Source organism: Orcinus orca, chromosome 16, assembly GCF_937001465.1.
Source record: "Orcinus orca chromosome 16, mOrcOrc1.1, whole genome shotgun sequence".
Lineage (NCBI taxonomy): Eukaryota > Metazoa > Chordata > Mammalia > Artiodactyla > Delphinidae > Orcinus > Orcinus orca.
This window is the reverse complement of record NC_064574.1, coordinates 86,658,622-86,679,408: the sequence shown is the minus strand read 5'-3', so window position 1 is coordinate 86,679,408 and position 20,787 is coordinate 86,658,622. Positions and strand designations below refer to the sequence as shown.

Below are 20,787 nucleotides of genomic sequence, written 5' to 3'. Positions count from 1 at the left end.
GCTCAGAGCACAAGCATGAACCCACGGGGCAGCGTCCTCAACGAGGCCTCGCGTCCCAGGTGGAAACTCGAGCCAGCGTCACTCTGGATTCAAGTCCAGGGTGGTGGAGGCCCAGCCAGAGTCAGGCGAGTCTGTGAGATGCCAGTCGAGTGAAGAGACTGTCCCGTTCTCCAAGAACTCAGCCTGGGGGGAGACACGGTGGAGACGGGGGGCGGGGCCTCGGCAGGGGCGGGACGTGAACAGGGCCGAGGAGGAGAGCGCCCAGGGCTGCATGGTGGGGGGTGGGGAGCGGCACGGACAGGGCGGTGTCTCCTCTGTAGAGGACATCCGACAGGGTAACTCATTCCCGGGCACGTGTGCACAGGCCCGATGCCCCAGTGCGCCCGGGCCCCTAAGGGCAAGAGCAGTGTCGCGGGTCCGCACCTCCACACAGCTCATCCAAGTGCTCCCGCGCGTCTGGGTCTCCGCATACCTGCTGATGCCACCGCAAGACACAGAGCACCAAAGAGCTCACGCCCCAGCCCAGCCTTTTCACTCACTCATTCAACAAAGGCCATCAGCTACCGACCTTGCCCCAGGCCCCGTGCCAGCCTCCCGGCCACTGCATCCATCCACCAGGGCACCAGGCGGGAGCCTCCCCGTTGAGGTCAGATCACCCAGACCGCAGGCCTCAGCTCGGCTGCCTGTGCGGGCTGTAAGGGATCAAGCCTCTCTGAGCCTCATTTTCTCAACCATAAAAGAGACGACGTCTTGTATCCCAGGTTACTTGGGGGACGAAATAAGATCATTTATGGAAACCCCACAACATCAGTGTTTAATTTCAGCTGCTGACTGCTGTTATTAGTCCCACCTCCTTGGAATGCTGCCCCCCATACCAGAAACCAAAACAAACAGCTGGCTCTTCGGACTCAACCCCCCCCTCAGATTAACCACGGCTGCCCGGAGGGCGCCCTCCCCTCCTCCGGGGACTCTGGTGGCAGGAAGGCCGAGCTCTCCTTGGAGGCCCGCTTCCTCTCTTCCAGGGCTGCTCTCTGCCGCTCGCACTGGGTCATTGCTATTGCTGCATCTCCAAGCGGCTCATTCTTTCCTCTGTTCCCTCCATTCTCCCACTGACTCATCCGTGACATTTTTATTCCAGTTACTGTGTTTCCAATTCTTATGTAAAGCGTCCCATCTCCCAGCGCTCTGGCTGGGCAGGGGCAGCTGGCTTTGCTGTCTGCACATTTGGCAGTCCTGGCTGCCGACCTCTCCAGCTCCGCGTCTGGGACAAGGGGAAACAGCAAAGGCCGAGAACTCATCACGCGTTGCTCCTTGGGTCCCGAGGTCCCCAGCCTCCACCCTTCTGAGTCTTCTATGTTTGTTTTATAAACAATATCCAGGGTTTTAGTTGTACTTAGCAAAAGAAATGGGAAAAACTGAGTCTACTCCACCTTCCTGGGAACAGAAGCCTTAGTTGTTCTTCAAAGTCACTCACTCAGCAGGTAATGGGCACTGCGGAGGTGCTGGGCGCCTCAGCAGACGGCACCCGAAGCGGCGCAGTTTAGGAACAACAGGTGTCCAGCGCTGCTCCTGGCTCACAGGTGACACTCAGCACGTGCAGAACTAAACCAGGTGAGGAAGGGCGTTGAAGGCATCTGATTCAGGTCACTAAACCCCCTCTGCCCAAGGAAGGCAGGACTGCAGCAGAAGGGTATTACTTCCAAGTTGCAAAGTCACCAACTATCACCAATGTGGCCCACAGGGGGCGGGGGGGAGGCTGAAGGAGAAGATCACTCTGGTGCCCACCCTCCCAGGCCCACCTGCCACCAAAGCCCCCCATGTGGATCCAGTTCTGTTCCAGCGAGGCCTGAACACCCAGAGGTCAGGAAGAAGCCCCTGGCAAGGTTGCCGGGCGCTGTCTCTATTGCCCAGAGAAAAAGACCCCCCGCCGCACACACACCTAACATCCACTGCAGGTGAACTACATCCCGTGATGGCATCAACGCGCTTCATTTATCCCACAAACACTTAGCAAGTCCCTCTGTCTGCAGTCTGCCTTTTCTTCTTCCGAACAGTGGTACTGGGACTTCCCTGGCGGTCCAGTGGTTAAGACTCCATGCTTCCACTGCAGGGGGGAACGGGTTCGATACCTGGTCAGGGAACTAAGATCCTGCGTGCCGTGCGGTGCAGCCAAAGAAAACCCCAAAACAACCCAAAACACAGTGGTATTAACAGGCAGAGGATACGGCCACCAGCTGACCCCTGAGCCGAAGGTTACCTTTACCAAGAAGACAGGCTTCCAGGGGATACGGCCCTGTACTTACAAAGTTTGGTCTCTACGCTTTGCATTCTTTTTATTTATAAAATTGCTTATGCAAAGGTATTACCACGCATAACGTATTCAATTATGCAGTGTAAGATGTAGCCTTAACGGAGAAAACTCAAGTCAACCACATAGACCCTTCAGGAAATACTAAAAAAAAAAAAAAAAAAAGACTATGTCACTGAGTTCCAAGCGTGTCTGAATGCGCACGCCTCTCACAGTCCACAGGGACACAATATAAATATATAAACTAGCGCGCATCTCACTTCCCGCTGTCTTCTCGCACAGTCTGCTGGAGCTGACACCCTTCTCATCCTCAGTGGCAGGGCCTGCATTAGCATGTAAATAGCTGGCAGATACAGGAAATGAAAGCAGGAAGAGCCCTTTAATTAACTTTAATCCTCTGAAAATCCAGGCAGCAGTCCGCTCTGACAGTTCTCCCAGGTCCTCCTCAGAAGGCGGTCCCGTCAGAGGGCCAGTCTGGGAAAGGGACACTTGGGTACCTGGCCCACAAACGGCTGTGCCACGACTGTCACCTGCAATCTGGGGACGGTCCGCGGAGCGAAGCCTGGGCGGACACCCAGGGCCCTGCCAGCTGGGGAGGGGTGTGGGGGGGCGCTGGTTGGGCTCCCATCCCCAGTCCCAGCCGACCCTGGCGACAACCCTGCAGGTCTCCCTGCCTTTTCCTTAAAGGGCAGGGCGGGCCAGGGTGGGCCGGGGTGGGGGGTGTGGGGGGTGTGGGGGGTGTGGTGGGTGGGGGGGTGGTGGTGGGGATCAGCACTGCCCCAGGCCTCCTGCCAGGCCCCAGGGAGCTCTGGGGTGGGCACATCTGACTCATTCCTGCTTTGAACCAGTGAGGAAAAGGCCAAGGGGGACCTGTCACTGGAAGACACCGCATACCTCCTTCTGCAGCTGGCGGCTGGTGGCTTTGGGGCCGAGCAAGGGCTTGGGCACAGCCGGGTGGCCAGCACACCTCTCTGAGAGCGCGGGCCCACGGGGCAGTCGCTGCCCACAGTCCGGCAGGGGGTGGAAGGAGGACGTGTCCAAAGCCAGACAGATGGGCCGAACAGGGAGGGCCAGTGGGGACAGGCCCGAAGTGACACAAACCGCAGCATCACGGCAGTGCTCACAGAGCAGGGACCGCGACCACAGGCACCGTTCTAGGGGTACCACCACCACCCCATTTTCTCCAACGGTGAGAGCGAGCCGTAGACCGACTAAGACCGCAGCCAGGACACACGAGGCAGTGACCGCGGCACCCATCCGAACGCACACACTCTGGCCCCAGGCACCACGGTCCAGGTTTGGCCCCATGGGGACGAGGTGGCCAAGAGAAGCCACCTGCGCCTGTGCTGGAAGGAGGGAGAGTGCCACAAACACACTGGAAATGGTATTTTCAAAACACAAGACGAGATCCCAAAAGAGACGGGCGCACATACTGAGGTGTTAGTCCCAAAGATCGTGAATACGGTGCAGCAGCACAGACGGCCTGGAGGTCCCAGGCACAGGCCAACCCACCAGGCGACCTGGACAAGGTTCTTCTCAGCTCCCGGCTGCAACGGTCCTGCCTGTGCTGCGGCGGGAGGCCACCTCCCCCCGCCCCGCTCAAGCTCACTGGACTCCCTCAGAACAAAAAGGGGCGAGGCAGGCACCACGCCCGTCTCCGTGTAAAGGGCAGGCACGGCGCTGAGAGGGGATGAGAAAAGCAGGGCGGGCGCCGCGCTGGGCCTGCACTTGCCGAGGGGAGGCACGCACCCCAGGCCGCGCGGCTGGTAGCCAAAACTGGAACTCAAGGCCTCTGACTGCGCCCGCGCATCAAGGTCTCCCGCGCATCAAGGTCTCCCGCGCAGAGGAGCGTAAGCAGGGGGCACACCGCCCCTCCGCAGCCCCCGCCCTCTGCGCAGCTGCGGGCATGGAGTCAAGGTTGCAGGTGGCCCCCGCAGAGCGCAGTGTTCCCGATGGGCGGTACCATGAGACGGCTCTGTGGCCCAGTCGCTCCACGCTCCCCAGGAAAGCCCCACGGAAGCCAGGTTCACAGCCCCCCGCCACCAACGCTCTCCTCGTACGTGCATCTCACGAGCAGCCCAGAGCTCCTTCAGGGGCTCTCAGGTGGCTCAGCGAGGCCGGCTTTCCGGGAATAAATCATGCTTCTGTAACTAGCAACGTTTCTTTAACCGGAGGTTAATAAAGGTCACCGGCGAAGGCTAACCAGCGGGTCTGATCTTAGAGACGTTCATAAAGCTGTGGAGAAGGTCCTTTAGGGCAGCTTCTTATCAGAGCCCCGGGGAAGCCCAGAGAAGAGCCCGGCACTGACTGGGATGTGCAGGCCCAGGGCAGAGGTGAGGTCTAGCGGAATCCCTCGGGGGATGCGGAGGGAGAGGGGGAGGGAAGGGGCTCCATCCCCAGCCACACGCCACTCAGAGGCCGTCCCGTCCTGGGCCTCACGCTCTCAGCTCGGGGAGCATGTGACGGACACAGAGCAGTGAGTGCACACGCTGCTCTGGGAGTCCCCAGAGGAGGCCAAACCAGCGCCCGCCCCTCACCCCAAGCACGTAGTCCTCAGAGCCTCCCCAGCAGCACAGGGAGGGGCTGGGAGCCGGCAGGCTTCTCTCCCTCCAGCCGGGCCCCCAGCCCTGGCTGTTCGCCACGCCAGGCCCCCGCCCTAGAATCGGGGTCTCTGAACACCGCCGGGGGGTGCAGGGACAGGCCGCGTCCCCTGAAATCCCCGCCTGCTGACCCCTCCCGACCGGAGGCTGGCTCCCGCCTCCTCACCGCGTTTACCTGCTGGTCCCAGCTGCACAGCCCCACCTGGCCAGCACCCTCCCACCCCACCCCCAGCGGCCTCTGCAAACCCAGGGCCCGCCTCCTGCTCTTCCTCAGAGGCACCGTGCGCCCACCCTCAGCGGGACGCTGGAGGACGCTAAGGAGGGAAATCTTGAAACACAGCGAAGCTTGCTTGAAACTCCTAGTCCAGAAGAAGTCAACGAACCTGGGAAGGGGCAAGGCCAGCAACAGCCCAATTCCCTCACGCTTTGCAGAAAGCAGGCCTTGAACACGGAGAGCGCCCCACACAGGCTGGAGGACCGCCTGCCAGAGCTGACAGCCCCTCATGGGCCTCCACCTTCAACGCCTGCCTCGCGCTTGGCTCTGACCCGATACGGAATGTTGTCTCGGTCAGCTAAGGAACAGGTATCAGTCACCCGCAACCGAGGAGCCGACATCCAGCCCCAGGTCAGAGAAGGCGGGACCCCTCTGGACCCCACTGTCACCCCCAAACCCCACAAGTGCACAGATGACAGGGCAGGACTGGCCCGGTGCTGCCTGGGAAGCCAGGTATCTACTGGGCACAAGGCATCGACGCCCGCGCTACCCAACGCTACCCCCGTGCACCCACTTTACGGCTGGAGACCGGGAGCCTCAGCCACGCTGGGGAGTGGGCCGCCGGGGAGAAGGTCCACGATCCACCACAGACCCTCAAGGGCACCCGCGCCCCAGCCTGCCGCCAACCCCCCTTCCCAAGCCCCAGGTCCCGCAAGTGAACGTTATTGCCACCTGTCCCCATTCTCCAGACACAGCGCAGTGCTGGAAATGACCGACAGCAAAGCAAGCACCACAATTCTGGAAAGGGACCCAAGGATGCGTCCCGCTCCGCCACAGCCGCGGCACCCAGTACAGGGCACACACCCACTTGTTCCAGTCGCCCTGAACCGTGCTGTCTACCCGCGGCCGCGAGGAACCCCACGGAGCTAATTCTGGAAGAATGTCCTCCCCTCCTCCTCGGCGTTTTATGAGGGGCAGTCTGGGCCTTTATGGGCAAAATTAACCAGAAGAACATTGGCTCCAAAGCGCACTCCCTGCATCTGACTGTTTCCCGTTGGATGATGGATGTTATCTAATACCTTCCAGGCTGAGCACACCCTGGGTCTGTAAATACAGATCCCATTTCATGGCGGTTTAATAACCATCACAGTGGCCAGGGCTGGTCCTCGTCTGCTGGGCCTCGTGGTCCAGGAGGTCTCGAGGGAAAAGTAGCCTAACGGCGCTAAACAACCAGCTCTCCAGAATGAAAACACACACACTCACATGCGCACTCGCACCCACGCACCACTCATGCAGACCCGTGTGTCCACGCGCATGCACCCACACATGCAGACAGGCACATGCTCCCAGACACCCCGACCAGACATGAGGGGACGGTGACAGGACGGGGGGTGGGGCTCAGGGCAGAGTCAGACACGCCTGCCTGGCCTCGACCTGCCCTCCTGGGCACACTCCTCAACCTTCCCCAGCGAGAACTCCTCTTCCGTAAGGAGGGAGTCTGCAGATCCCAGCTTGCAGCATTTTCACCGTGACTTTTAAACAGGATTCTTAGAAAACGTTCATGAAGGTAAGGTAATGTGAGGACGACTTACCGAAGGCCTGCTTGTCCCAGGCCCCACACCAGGTAAGGACAGACGTTTACTGGGAAACAAACGTGACGGATGAGGACAGATGCCGGCCCTGCACAGCCAGCGGTGGGCGGGTGGGCCGGCTCTGCTGTGTGTCCCGGAGGTGCAGGCGTTCCAACACTGGGAGGGGCTGGGAGGGGCCGGCCTGCAGGAGGCAGACCCTGGCTGGAGAAGCGGCTGAGCACGGTGGGGGTGGGTCGGAAGCGTCCCGGACCACCGTTGGCGCCCGGCCCACCTGCACCACCCCTGCCCCCTCCCAGGCAGCCCGCCCCGCTGCCCCCTTCCGGTGCCCACCCCACCTACAGCCACACGCACCTCCCAGTCTAGGCCAGGCCTAGTGCTGTGTTCACTGTGGTCTCTATTTCTCAATCACTGGACACGTGTGAAACTGTGCTACCATTTTCATCGGGTTCTTCCCTCCTTTGTACCGTCACCGATGAAGTTTTTGAGCAATTTTGTGTAGCAGGGTAAGTTTTAGGAACACACGTGTCACGTTATAGCAGAATCGACTGTAAATGTTTGTTCACCTACCACATTTTTGTGAATATTAGTTTATACTTAAAAAATACTTTCAAAGTATCAGCTCCCAGAGTCAATCTCTGGGTCGGTTCTGTAGGGCGGCTGGGGGAGGGCACAGCAGGCTCCTTCCCCAGGACAGGAAGAGAAGGTTGAGAGAGGTGAGGGGTCTGGATGCGAGAGACAAAGGTACAGAGCGACAGAGTTTAGGCTCCAACTGTTTTCTGAGTTGCAGTCCCAGGCTCTTTTTTCCCCCCAGAACAGAGAATCTAGAGCGAGTCTGCCCCAAGAATGCCACCTCCCCAGACCAGGTGCACAGGGAGGGCCACGCTGGCCTTTGGATACCAATACACCTAGGGCAGCTACAGGTCCCTCAAGAAAAGAGGTGGAGAAAAACAGGCATCCAGGGAGGAAGAGGAGAGGGGAGCAGCCCAGGGGGGCCATGGGCTCCTGGGGAAGAACAGCTGCCCTGCACCCCGGCACAGGAAGTCAGGCCAGACGGGGGGTACCGGGCACTGCCCAGCGTGGGTGGCGGGGACACGTCAACCACACGAGTCGCACCCCCAACACTGAACACCCCCTGTGCTGTCACCTCCGAGGCCGCTACAGCTCCCGGCTGAGCTGAGCAGCCAGGAACCATCCCCACGTCAGGGGTGAACCTCAGGGAGAGCTGGGGGAGGCCTGGCTTCCTGGCCGATAGAGGCAGCCTGGGGTGGGGGAGCCAGTGATGGGGAAGGCCCAGGGCCCCAGACTGAAGACGTGGGACCTGCCCCCAGGGTGTGAGTGCGGGGTCCCTCCAGGATCCCTAATCTGGGCAGTGAAACCAAGGACAGGGCAACAGGGGTGGAGGTCAGGCCCGCCAGGCCATGCCTCCCCAGGCCAAGGGCAGACAGGCCTGAGCCAGAACAGCCAGGAGAGGCCGTGGCACCTCTAACACTGAAATAATCACCAGGAGTGGCCTGGAGACAATTCAAACGCCACCAGCAAGACGTTGTGGCTATTTTTAGCAGCAACACTCAAGAGGCTGCCTGGCGGGGAACCATGTCTTTGAGCGTGACCATCAATTTTCACCTGCAGCCAACTTCCTTTCCTCTCAGGATGAAGGTTATTCAAAGATTTGGATTTCTTCGAAATTGAGTTAAAAAGAGAAGAGTTCTCCACGACCACAAGGGGGATTTAAAGTGTACAGAAGGACACTCGCGGCCAATGCAGCCTCGTCCTCCCAGGGCTCCCAGACCCTCCCGGCTCGGCAGGGGGCCCCAGGCCTGCGCGCAGGCGTCCTTAGTGGGTAGAGGCCCCTCCCCGGGCCCGGCAGGCCTCCGTCTCCCGCATAGTCAGAGCTGCGCTTGGACACGGCCCCTCTTCTCTAGTTCAGGCACCCCGGGATTCTCCACTACTAACCCCACTGCTGCGGGCCTTGGCTGTGGGAGCCCAGGAGTTGGAGGGTGAGCACGGCCTGGTCACCAGTGAGGAGAGGGAGGTGCCCGGCTCAGTGAGAGTAAATGAGACAGAATACTTTAATGCAGTATTTTAGAAACTCAAAGTTCACGCAAAAAAGCCCCATGAACAAATGTCAAAACTGCAAATGAGAGGGCTTCCCTGGTGGCACAGTGGTTGAGAGTCTGCCTGCCAGTGCAGGGGACGCGGGTTTGTGCCCCGGTCCGGGAAGAACTCACATGCCGCGGAGCGGCTGGGCCCGTGAGCCATGGCCGCTGAGACTGTGCGTCCGGAGCCTGTGCTCCGCAGCGGGAGAGGCCACAGCAGTGAGAGGCCCGCGTATCGCAAAAAAAAAAAAAAAAAAAAAAAAAAAAAAAAAAAAAAAAAAAAAAAAAACTGCAAATGACAGGACCTGGCCAGCGCTTGCCAGCCCACCTTTTCAGGCCTGCCCGAGGTCCCATCCCGTGGGCACCCACCCGTCCCGAGGGACTTCCCGGAGCCACGAGCAAGAGAACGGGCACAGGGCCTCACAAGCGCACATTGCTGAAGGCGACCTTCTTCGGGGGGGCCCCAAGGGCTGCTGGGCTTTACACGCTGACACGGACGCATCTAGGGAGTAAAGGTGAGGGTGGGGAACCCTCGGATCCTGCCTCACCGACCCCGGCCAATGCCACGTGAGCCCCGTGGGAGTCGGAGCCCCACAGGCCGTGCCCCGCGCTCCACGGGAGGGCTGACCTCGGAGGGAAGAGCCCGAAACAGGAGCGGGGATGGGGGCGGTGCCCAGGGGCTCCACCGCCCGCGCCCCCACCCTGTGAGCAGCCCGAGCAGATGGCCAGGGCCACGCTCCCCTCCACCAGCCGGGAGCGCCCGCAAGTGTGACCGCGGGGAGCCCGCAACCCACGAGGTGTGCAGGGCAACTCGGGTGCGGGGAAGTAGTGGAAATCCTACTTGCACTAATTTTTGTAAGTAATCTTATTTTTTAATTTAAAAATGAATGTACTCATACTTAATTACTGAACACGTCATCACCGACCACGGGTCACACACATGCTTTTTAACACAGACTTGGCGCGCTGAGTGCAACGGTTTTACAAAGGCCGCAAGCAAGCCAGGAGGGGACAGCGGGAGGAGCCCCTGGGGGAGGATGGGGTGCCCTCCGGAGTGCGTGGAGGAACCACACTCAGGACGCCCGGGGGCAAAGCAGGTGGGAAGCTGCCTGAGGCACCGAGACCAACTGTCTCCAAGGCTCCCGGTGCGTCCCGGCACCAGCGCCTCCACGCTCACCTCCTGCCTCTGCTTCTAAGCTTCATTGTTGGGGGAGGAATTAGCACCGTTTCCCAACTTGCTAATTTTAAGGCACAGCATCAAACAGACACATTTGTATCCGCGATCTCACCGCGAGCATTGGACGGTCCCGCCCACCCACTTGATGGCAGCCAGAAGTGGTGGGCGGGCCACCCGTTCGGAGGCGGGTGGGTAGTGACAGAGCGCCGCCCTCGCGGGCGCCAGAGGCAGCAGGAGCGCTGCTCCTCGTCCACAGCGGGCTCCAGGCAAGTCGCCCTCTCTGGGCCTCGGTCTCCTCGCCCGTCACACGAGGGACTCAACACTGAGCCGAGATTCCGTGCGCCAAGCGCCTGCTACCTGCCCGCTGTCGGTGAGCCCCGGAGAAGAGGCCCGCCCTCCCGGGGGTGCCAGAGACACCCAGAGGCCCTCTGCGGCGGCGGGAGACCAGCGCACCTGCACAGCACATGCAGCGGGGCGCGGGAGCAGGTGCTGGGACAGCAACGTTTTCTAGCCCCAGGGCACGAAAAGGCCAGGAGGCCGGTGACAGAAGCTGGGTGTGACCTGAACGTCCTTTTTAAGGACATCCTTACTCAGATGGAAGCCGCTACCATGAAATGGGGACACAGGTCATCACTCCTGCAGAAGACGACAGGAGGGAGAGTGCTGCACTCGAGCTGTGTCTCCAAGGCCAGGGCCTGGGGGACACTTACCTCAGCGCCACCAGCCAGGCAGCGTTCACGGAGCAGAGCGCACTGGGTTCGGATCACACACGCCGCACCAGGACTGCCGCAGGGGAGCTATGCGGGCCCAGGCTTGCGGTGCTCTGAGAGGACCCACACCGCCTCCGCGGCACAGCCCCAAGGCTTCGGGGCCCAGGAAGCCGAGGCACGCACGGGCGGGGCCGGGAGCTGTGCTCCCGCTGAGAGGGCACGGAAGTTAGTTAGTACAGGTGGAGATGGGTTACCTGAATCCAGCAGGATGCAGCTTCCAAACGGAGGGCCAGGAGAGGAAGGCTCCGGGCGGCAGGAGCCCGCAGGCAGGGCTGAGTGGCGGAGGACAGGCAGGGCTGAGTGGCGGAGGGCACTCGGCTGCCCCTCCCGCCCCATCCAGCCCCTCCTCAGCAGCCAGAGGCAGCCCGCGCACACCTCTCTCCCGCAGAACCACAAGCCCTATCTCAATAAACACCTTCAAACTGGAGAGGGATGGAAGGCATTTTGCTTTGATTTCATTATATTTCCTAAAATTGCTTTTCTCTCTGGAATTTCTTTCTGCCACGAGCCAGTCCAGCTGCCCCCTTGGTGGGATAATGTGATAATACTGGTGACAAGATTGCGTTTCTAATAACTTCGCATATGGCATTTCCTGCAACAAAACAGGAGGGCTTTTTTACTTAAATGGATATAATAGAAATGTCAGCCTGGAAAGGTAACCTGAAAGGACAAGAATGTTAATATATGAAATCAAATTCTGAAGCCGAGAGGGCTCTGCTCATCTGCAGGAGGCGGGGGTGCCGGGCCAAGCAGACAGGCCGGCTGGCATCTCACTACCCATCCTCTAGGCTTTTCTCGAGGGTCAGGAAAAGTGGAGGGAGGCGCTCTGAGAAAAAATCAGAGGCTGAGTCTGAACCTGAGTTTACAGAATGCAAATACCACTGCCCCTGCGCCCTACCGACAGGCGGAGAGCGTGATCCCGGCCAGGAGGGCAGGCACCGGGCAGCAGGAGGGGGACAGCCCTCAGGTGGCTGGGCTCCGAGGAGAAGCTCTCGGAAGAGAAGGCCAGCCCCACTGGACAGACTGCTGCCTGGGAGCAGAGCGGCATTCAGACACCCAGGCAGGACGGCAGAACCCCACTCCCGAGACTCCCGCTAACTGGGAGCAGGGAAACGGGGCACAGGACAGGGGAGGAGGGTCCGAAGGAGCCCCACCCTTCAGGAGCCACCAACCGAGGCCGCCAGCACATGGAAGGCACGGAATGAGCATTTGTGAAAACCAGCAACTAGATGAGCAAAGGAACACACCAGAGTGCACGTCCCCCTGGGAGGTGGACAGAAGCCGAGGGGCCAGGGCTGCAGCCATCCAGGAGGGCAGCATGTGAGCAAGGGCCGGGCCAGGTGTGGGCACGTAGGAGGCTCAGGCCTGCGGGTATCCTACAGACCTACCAGGAGACTGCTGATCTGCCATCTGTACCAGCCACTTCATGGCTCAAACACATTTTGCCCCCAATGTCTTAGCCGTGGAAAATCCTGGGACTGCTCCGTCCCAGGTCCCCATTACCCCATCTCTGGAATGGACTGGGCTCTGCTATGTGATGCTGTCCACAGACTGGCAGCAAGGCCATCACCCGGGTGCTGGTCAGACAGGCAGGAGCTCAGGGACTGCCCAGAACTAACCCCCAACTCGGCCCCTTCCCGAGATGCCCCGTAATTCATACGCACGCTAACGACTTGTGCCCTCAAGATCTTTCAGGGCTCCTCCCGAAAGGCCAGTGTAGGGTCCCAGCGGGACTGGAGCCTGGGTCAGCCACTCTGCAGGCGATGTAACCACTCTCGCGGGGATGGTGGGGAGACGATGACACACACTCAGCCCCTGCCCACACCCCCGCACGTTCCCCAACGTCACCCGTCTGACCACCACTCCTCTTGGCTTACTGAGAAGTCGCCAAGGCCCGGCTGCGAAGCCCGTGACTTCCAAGCCCAGAGCGCCAGGGGACCTGGCGGGAGGTCTCTCAGTTTGCCTGGAGCCCCCCTTCCCAGAGCAGGCTGGAGGGAGAGGACGGGCCGGCGCCCGGACAGAGACGGGGGAGCGCTGATGGCCGAGGCCCCAGGAGGGACGGCCACACCTGGTCACGGTCAGGCCTGAGACGTGGCCGCTCAGCCTCGGCTCCAGGGCTTTCCTTCTCAGATGCCGTGGTGCTGGGACTTCCACAGCTGCCTGAACCCACCAGGGCCGGCCGAGATTCCCACGGACGGGAAAGGCTGAGAACCTGCCCCGCCCTGAAGGCGCCAAACCTACACAAGCCAGATGCACGCCGCCCACCTCCGTGGCCCCAACAGGAAGGTTTTCAAACAAACACACGGTCGAGAGACAGCAGCCTCTCACCATCCACGCGTGATGCCAATGTCAACATGCAGAATAAGCCACGCGCGGGGGCTGCTGTCAGGTCATGATGAAAAACAAAAGGGGAAGAATCCAGCACCTGACCCCCTCCACCCCTACCAGCCCCAGCATCCCAGCTGCGCCTGGAGCCGCAATGTGCTGAGATGGAAGGGGGCCCACGGTGCCCGTGCTCCCCGCCTCGGTGGGTGGCAAAGACCAAGCCACAGCACACAAAGGATTCTGTTTCTCAGAAGACAGAGCAGGTTCTGAGCTGCTTAAGCGTTTCCTTCCGTGCTGCCCAAACCAAGAATTTTCAGCATTAAAAAGGAGGCACACGAGAGAAATCCTTCTAATAAGATTAGGAAGCTCGACTCTAAGGAAGGATGTGGGAAGAGGATGAACATGAGTGAGCAAAGGCAGCTGGTGGCATTTATGTTCTTTTGCAAGAGAAACAAACATAATTTGCTTTTCTCCAAGGTAAGGGGCCTCGATGAGGACACGGCGGCGTCAGCCACATGCCCACGCTCAGGCCCAGCGGTGGCAGCACGCAGGTTCCCACCGTGGAGGACGTGGGGACAACAGGACAGGTGCTGCTGAGGGGGTGCCCACACTGCAGCGACCCTGGTGACTCCCAGGGAGCCGGGGCAACGCGTATCAGATGTGCTCGTGCCACAGAGCACCCTCCACGCCCCGCCGCACTGCCCTGGTCCCCACTGCCGCATGCCTCACTCACCAGCCACAGGAAAGCAGACGGGGGCCCCAGCACGCCACAGCCAGGCCCCCAGGGGTTCTAGGAGCCCCCCAGTTATGCTCGGAGGTGTAATGAAAACAAAACGCTGAGACAGTAAAAGTGCCAGCAGCCACTACTGAGATGCTCCTGGGAGGGAGGCCTGGCGGCCGGGGTGACACCAGCAGGAGGCCGTGGCAGAAGAGCCAGGGCCCGCCTACCCAGGTTCCAGGTTTAGCATCACCGCCTGCTCTCTGTGTCTCATCAGTAAAACGGAAATACCCCCGCCTCAACGAGCTTCCACAAAAAGGAAAGAAAATACGGTGTGTGAAAAGCTTCACAAAATAGAGGCCAACGACTTACTGCAGGATGTGCTGGTGTGAAAAGCATTCAAAGCTCAACACACTCTTTCTACCTGATTCAGGTATTTAAGGTGAAAACTTACGTCCACACAAAAACATGCACATGGATGGTAACAGCGGCTTTATTCAAAAAGGCAACCAGGGTGTCCTCCAGTAGGTGACGGGTACATAAACAGCGACACATCCAGAGAATGGGTTTCATCTGAGGATAAAAAGAAGCGAGCTCTCAAGCCAAGAAAGGACATAGAGGCACCTGAAACGCATAGTACTGAGTGACAGAAGCCAGTCTGAAAAGGCTACACACTGGGGGACTCCAACTACACGGCCTTCTGGAAAACGTGAAACGACGGAGGCAGTGAACGGATCGGGGGTCGCCGTGGCGAGGAAGGAGGGAGGGGTGCCCAGATGCACACAGAGGACCGTGAGGGCCGTGAAGGGCCCTGTGTGATGCTGTGATGCGGGACACACGACACTAACCATTTGTCAAAACCCACAGAGAATCCAGCACAGAGAGTGACCCCGAATGTAAACTGTGGACTTCAGTTCGTGTAGCGGTTGGAACAACGGACCACACACTGATGCAGGAATGTCAGCGGTAGGGGATTGTGGGGCGGGGGAAGAGAGACACGGGAACTCTCTATTTTCTGCTTGATTTTTTTGTAAACCGAAACTACTCTAAAAAATAAAAGTTATTAAATTTAAAACATGAACATTTTAAAATGTCACATACTGTATGATTCTATTTACACAATGTTCTTGCGAAAATTTCCAGAGACGGAGAACAGACTGGGGTGAGGGCAGGGGGCCAGGGTGGCTTTCGGGGGCAGCCCAAGGAGGCCTTCACGGGTGGAGGTCAATCCTGCATCTCGAATGAGCGGTGCTTGCACAAATCTGCGCGGGGATAACCGGACAGACGCACACACTGTAGGAACGTGAGTTGTGGTCCTGATGCTGCACCAGAATCACCTAGGATGCTACCACCCAGGAAGCTGGTGGAAGATGCACGGGGCCCCCCTTTCTACCATCGTCACAACTTCCTGTGCATCTAAAATTGTGTTCTAAAGAACATAAAACTAACCCACCCACCAGGCTCTAGCAGTCTCCTCCTTCACTGGGCGCTGTTCCCTGGCTTCTCCGGCTTCCTCTTCTCTGTTTGTTTGTTCCCTCTCAACCTCAGGGAGACCCCAGGAGCTCAGAGCCCTGCCCACCCTACTGCCGCCTAAGCGGTGCCTAGAACAGACGCCCCATAAGAATCTGTGCAACGACAAAGTGAAGGACAAAGTGAGTGAATGAGTTTGGGTTCTTTCTTTCGATTCCTTTCCAGCCTTCCCATCTGCCTACATTATGAGCTTAGAACATGTAAACCTTGCCTGGAGGTCGGCCTTTACAAATCCAGAAAGAATGTGAGAAAATATTTTCAACAGAATAATAAAAATAACCCACATCAAAATTCATGGGTAGGCATTTATGAGAGAAACTCTTAGAAAACTACAAGCAGATGCGGATTTCATTAATCCAATAAAGAGTATCTACAGAAAACAAACGGCACACGTGGCCCTTAGCGGTGAATTACTGAAGCTTCCTGAGATCTGCGTGAGCCAAGCACCCGCAGGCAGCCAGGCTCGTCCGCGGGGAGACCTGCTCTCACGCTAGGGGATTTAGCAGGACTATTAGGTACAGACGCGTAACTGCACTTCCACAGCCCGGCACCAACACAGAGAAGGCAAAATCCGTGAGACACCATTACATCGACACAGAAAACACTTGGGGGAATATCTAACAGTGTGCAAGACGTCCACCCTAAAAACTACTAAATGCTGCTGAGAGAAATTAAAGAAGATCCAAATAAGCGGAAGAATTATAATGCTCTGGTTCAGAAAATGAAATAATGTTAAGGTGTCATTTCTCCCCAAACTAGTTTATTCATTGTAATCCCAACCATATTGCAGGAGATTTTTTGTGTGTAAACAGACAAATTTATTCTGAAATGTATAAGGACGTGCAAAGGACCAGAAGGAGCCCGAGAAACTTACAGAACAATCATCAACCTGGACGTTCACTACCAGACACCAAAGCACCATAAAGCTGCATCAGTGGAGACAGGGTGGCGCTGGCAGAAAGACAGACGGAACCAATGGGCAGAACGGAGGACGCAGAGGCCGAGCTGCCCGTCGGTGGTCACTGACTGACACTTAAGGCAACGAGACCACACCCAGGGAACAGGGGGTCTTTCCAGAAGCAGTGCTGGATCAACGGCACTATCAATGGGGAAAATCACCTTGTCACCTGCTTCACTCACACCCAAAACCAACTCCAGGTGCAGGTGACACCCAATGTAAAAGGTAAGACAATAAATCAGAGCGAAGAGAAGAGTTCCTCGCCTCCAAAGGTCAGTCCACCACGAGCCACAGGAGCCGCCATCAAGGCAGCAGAGCCGACAGCTGGGCCGCACGCAGGCGGCCGCCGCTGCCATCCCCAGGCACGGGAAGGAGTGAGGAGGGCCCAGGAGAGGACGTCTGCCTCAGGCGTCTCCAACCAAGACTCCTACCGGCTCAGGGAGGAAACAGCCCTCTAAAACCCCCGAACCGGGAGGGCCAGGCGGGAGCGGGCCCTTCAGAGAGGACGTGGAGGCCCGCACCTCACGAGGCTCCAGGGTCTCACACAACGAGCTGGTGCCCCGTGCCCACCAGAGTGAGTCAAACCAGAGCCAGACCCGGGGGGCCGGGACTCTCCCACAACTGGGGGTGGGGGTGCACCCCGGGACAGGCACTGTGGGGACAGGCTCTGCGAGCAGCATTCCACACCTCGACGTGCCCACAGAAGCGGGGCCACCGCCGAGCCTGCCCTCACCAGGGACACAGAGCCTACCACCTGCCTGTATTCCCTCCAGAAAACTCATCACCTGCTGTCCAGGACAGAATTCAAGGATGTGAAGGTTGACTTTAACCCAGGAGTCTCCCCACTCCTTCTGACCTAACGCACACCCCAACTTCTCCACGTACAAAGCAGGAACTGCCCGCATCCCTGCAGGGCTGAGCTACTTGAGATCAGGAAGGAATGGAGAACCTCAGAGCGAACAGGCTACTCTCCTGGTCTCATGGGTCGGCGCCCGCAGCTCTGGAAGGCACTGGGCTTCAGCAGAGAACCACAGGGACCTGCCACCCTTGGCCCAAGCTTGGGCCTCCCCGCTGCTGAGCTGCTGACCCCACTGCGGCTTGGCCGGCAGCTGGACAAGCCTCACCATCACACAGCTCCTGCCAAACCACAGGTGATTTCTCAAAGCTGTCGAGCGAACACGAGGAACATAAAGAGGTAGGTTTACACAAGGTAAACAGCACAAATCCCAACAGCCAACCAAAGCCCCTCCGTCAGAAAAGGACCAGGACACTTGAGGGCAGCCTCCTGGGCGTAACGACGATCCTGGGCAGGGAGGGAGTCCCGGCAGTCGACGGACCCCCGAGCGACGACTGCTCCCCCGGCCCAGGGAGACTTGCTCCCGGGAGCCTTCCTCCAGGACAGCCTCTTCTGGACACAAGGCAAGAGGAGCTCTGGCCTCTTCTGGGACATCCCCATGTGCTTCCTGCCTCAATTTCCCAAAAGCTCACCTTCTGCCCACGTATTTGTTTCTTAAGCAGCAACAGTGGGGGTCCCACGGGGGCGGGGGGACGACATCACTGCCAGACCGTGACCCTGGAGGTAAGACACCAATGACAGGTGTCCTCCTCCGAAGGCTGCTCCACTAGGAAATGGGGGTCGGGGGGGTGTAGGAAAGAGGGGGAAGGGGGGCTTTTACTTTCATTTTTTGAAAAAATTCATGCTATAAGTTAGCTTTCACTGCTTAGAGTCTATAAATACAATTCTGTAACCATATTGTGGAATATTAGGGGCACGCTGGAAATAGCTCATTTCAAATAGGAAAATGGTTTGTGTTCACCCAGTTCTGGAAGCCAATTTTCAATTGCTTAAAATAGTCATGGTATTTTACCAAGGTAATTACACTCTTAGCTATCAGTAACAATTAAGCCCTTAGACTAGAGATGCTTAATAAGGTCTCAAAATAAAATCACACATTCCAAGCACTGTACTCTGAAATGTCAAACACGCAAATAGAGCCCTCGATGGGGTGCAGGAGAGCCCTGTCGGCGCACCTGGCCCAGTGCCGCAGTGGAGGGCGGGGCACTGCACTCGCCACGCCCTACCGCAGGGAGCTGGTCCGGGGGCTCCCAGAGGGGTGGGGGTGTCTCCCAAGGAAGACAGGAAGATCAGCAACCAGAGCACCCTCGAGACCCGACAGCTGCCGCCCTGGAGGTGCCTCGAGCGGGAAGCACGCAGACCACGCGGGAGCCGCCGTGCGAGCCCACGGGGCCACCGAGGGCGGGGCGGGGCGGGGTGGGGGGCCGGACGTGCTCGGCTCCAACCAGAAAGCGGCAGCCTGGCCGCCCTCTGCAGACCGGCCCGACGAACAGCTTAATCATGCGGCTGGCAAGGTGGGCCCCGCGCGCCTGACCCGGCCACCAACCCATGGCAAACGTGCCTCCGAGCCACAGTTGGTGTAAGTCATCTGTCAGCGCCGGGCGATCGATACCGCCCCCCACCTCTCTCTCAGAGCTACGCCTGTCAGCGCAGCGGGCCAGGGCCAGGACCGAATTAGACCAAACAGCGCCATCAGCTTCCAACCTGCTGAGCAGCGGGAAGAGAGGAGTGGAAATTTCCTGCCTCGGGAGCCCAGAGCAGTGACCTTCAAGGCCAGAAACTGCCCGAGGAGGAAGCCAGGCACAGCGCACGATCACGGAGGTGCCGGTGGATCCCGAGGCCGCGGAGCCCGCGGCGCTGGAGATATGCCCCCGCTGAGGGGCCGCCCGGTGCACCAGCGGGACCTGTACCAGTGCACCGGTGCGACCCTGGTGAAGCAGAGCCGCCAGGCTGCCAACCCAGCCCACAAGGACACTCGCTGGGCGGCACGGCGCTGGAAGTGGACGACACGGACAAGACCGACGGGCCCCGCACGAGGACAGCTCGCAAACTCGCCAGGCGTCTCCCCTGTGGGGCCACCGGCAAGGCTGGCGTCGAGGTCGGCCAAGTCTGACCCCAGGAAGCTCGAGTGACGTGACACACACGGCAGGGGACGTGCTGGAGAGGTCAGGACACGGCGAGCTTTCAGCAGCCGGAATGTGACCTGCCGCCTAAAAGCTTCATGACCAGGAGGTCCCAGGTTTTTATCAAACGATCAAGAACAGGCAAACAGTTGTCAGACGCGACTCCTGAAACTTCCCAGGGGGACGCCCCTGCCCCCAGCCCGCCGCCCCCGCCCGCCAGGTCAGCGCACCCACCTGGCCGCTCACTATCAGCCTGAGGGCAGGTGGGAGGAGTCCGCCAGCATCTGGACAACCCCAACCCTCGCCTAGAGAACATCTGGGGACAGTTTCTGGCTTTTTCCTTCCTTGTCTTCTGAAATTTCAGCATCCAAGGCAACACTTTAAATAATGCTCTCTCACACAAAAATCGTAATTCATGCTCCAGCGAGCTGTGCGTATCAAGCCAGACATCAGAGCCCCTCGGGCTCAGCACAGTTAGCAAAAACCCGGCCGCCCAGACGGAGCTGGGAGCAGGAACGCATCCCGCCCGGCGCACCTGCACACAGGTGACAGTTTCCCACTGCAGTCTACCCTGCGCTCCCTGGGCTCCGAAGGAGGGAAAGGCTGCACCTGCCCACCAGGCCGGAGGGAGGGCTGACCCCACCGTGAGACACAGGGGGTCGGGGCTGACATCCCGATACCCCAGGTCAGTGCGTGAAGGCCCCGGGCTCTGCCCTTCACAAGGAGGAGAGGCCCAGCAGGGAATCCCAGGGTCTGCATTTCAGAGCAATCCAGGGTAAAAATGCGCAGGCTGGCTCAACCGCCAAGATGCTCTCCCCTTTGGTGAGGGGAGAGCTCAGTCTGATGTGAGCCGTGACTCACAGGCAGCGCCGTGCGTGTCTAACTGATCGAGAAGTGGGGACACAGATCACTGGTGGCTCTGGGTGCACTGCACTTGGTAGAGACCCTGGCAAACGTGGGGGCCTGGAGAGAAGACTAAGCGTGGACACGGCAGGGGCGGGCCGGGAGCTGCTGGCCCGGAAGGCAGGCCCCCGCGCAGGCGCCCCGTACCTTCGTCAGCAGCAGGACGCGCTTCTGCAGCCGCCGGGCTAGGGCCTCGTGCATCTCCCGCTTCTTCCTCTCCTCCAGCAGCTGGCTGCTGAGCTGGCGGACCTCCTCCTGGAGCTGCAGCCTGGCCTTCTCCAGCCCCCGGGCACTGCAAGAGGCAAAAGGGCAGAGTGATGAGGCCTGGCCCCCAGGACAGCACCCAGTGACGGCCCCCAGGCCCAGCGCGGCCCACGTCACTCAGGTCCCAAAATAGAGCCGCACGTGCAACCAGCCCGCTGCCACTTCCTCACTTCTGAATAGCTACTTAAAGCCTTTCAGGAGCTTCTGGATTTCAAAGAGTCGCCCAGGGTGATCCCAGAACACGGAAGGTGCGGGGGAGGGAAGCTCAGCTCCACACACAATGGGGAAAACGCCAGCAGCGCGGGCTTCGTTCGGGAGGGCGCCTCTGAAGGAGCTGAATCAGCAGGGCAGGC

The 20,787-nt window shown here is 59.3% G+C and overlaps 2 protein-coding genes across 15 annotated transcripts in view; both read right to left on the bottom strand.

Moving 5' to 3' along the window:
* MAD1L1 (mitotic arrest deficient 1 like 1) overlaps positions 1-20,787 on the bottom strand; it is a 316,733-nt gene that overhangs the window by 147,615 nt on the left and 148,331 nt on the right. For 11 of the 14 annotated variants that reach the window (XR_004482842.2, XR_007472361.1, XR_004482844.2 and 8 more), the window contains one exon: positions 20,318-20,462. The exons of the other annotated variants lie outside the window; for them this stretch is intronic. Coding sequence is in view for 8 of the 11 variants with exons in the window: in XM_004268980.4 (XP_004269028.1) it covers positions 20,318-20,462 (145 nt within the window). In the remaining 3 variants the exon portion in view is untranslated. The remainder of the gene's footprint in view (positions 1-20,317; positions 20,463-20,787) is intronic. 14 annotated transcript variants of the gene reach the window in all.
* The window catches only part of PSMG3 (proteasome assembly chaperone 3), a 348,811-nt gene that overhangs the window by 327,748 nt on the left and 276 nt on the right, over positions 1-20,787 (bottom strand). The window lies entirely within an intron of this gene.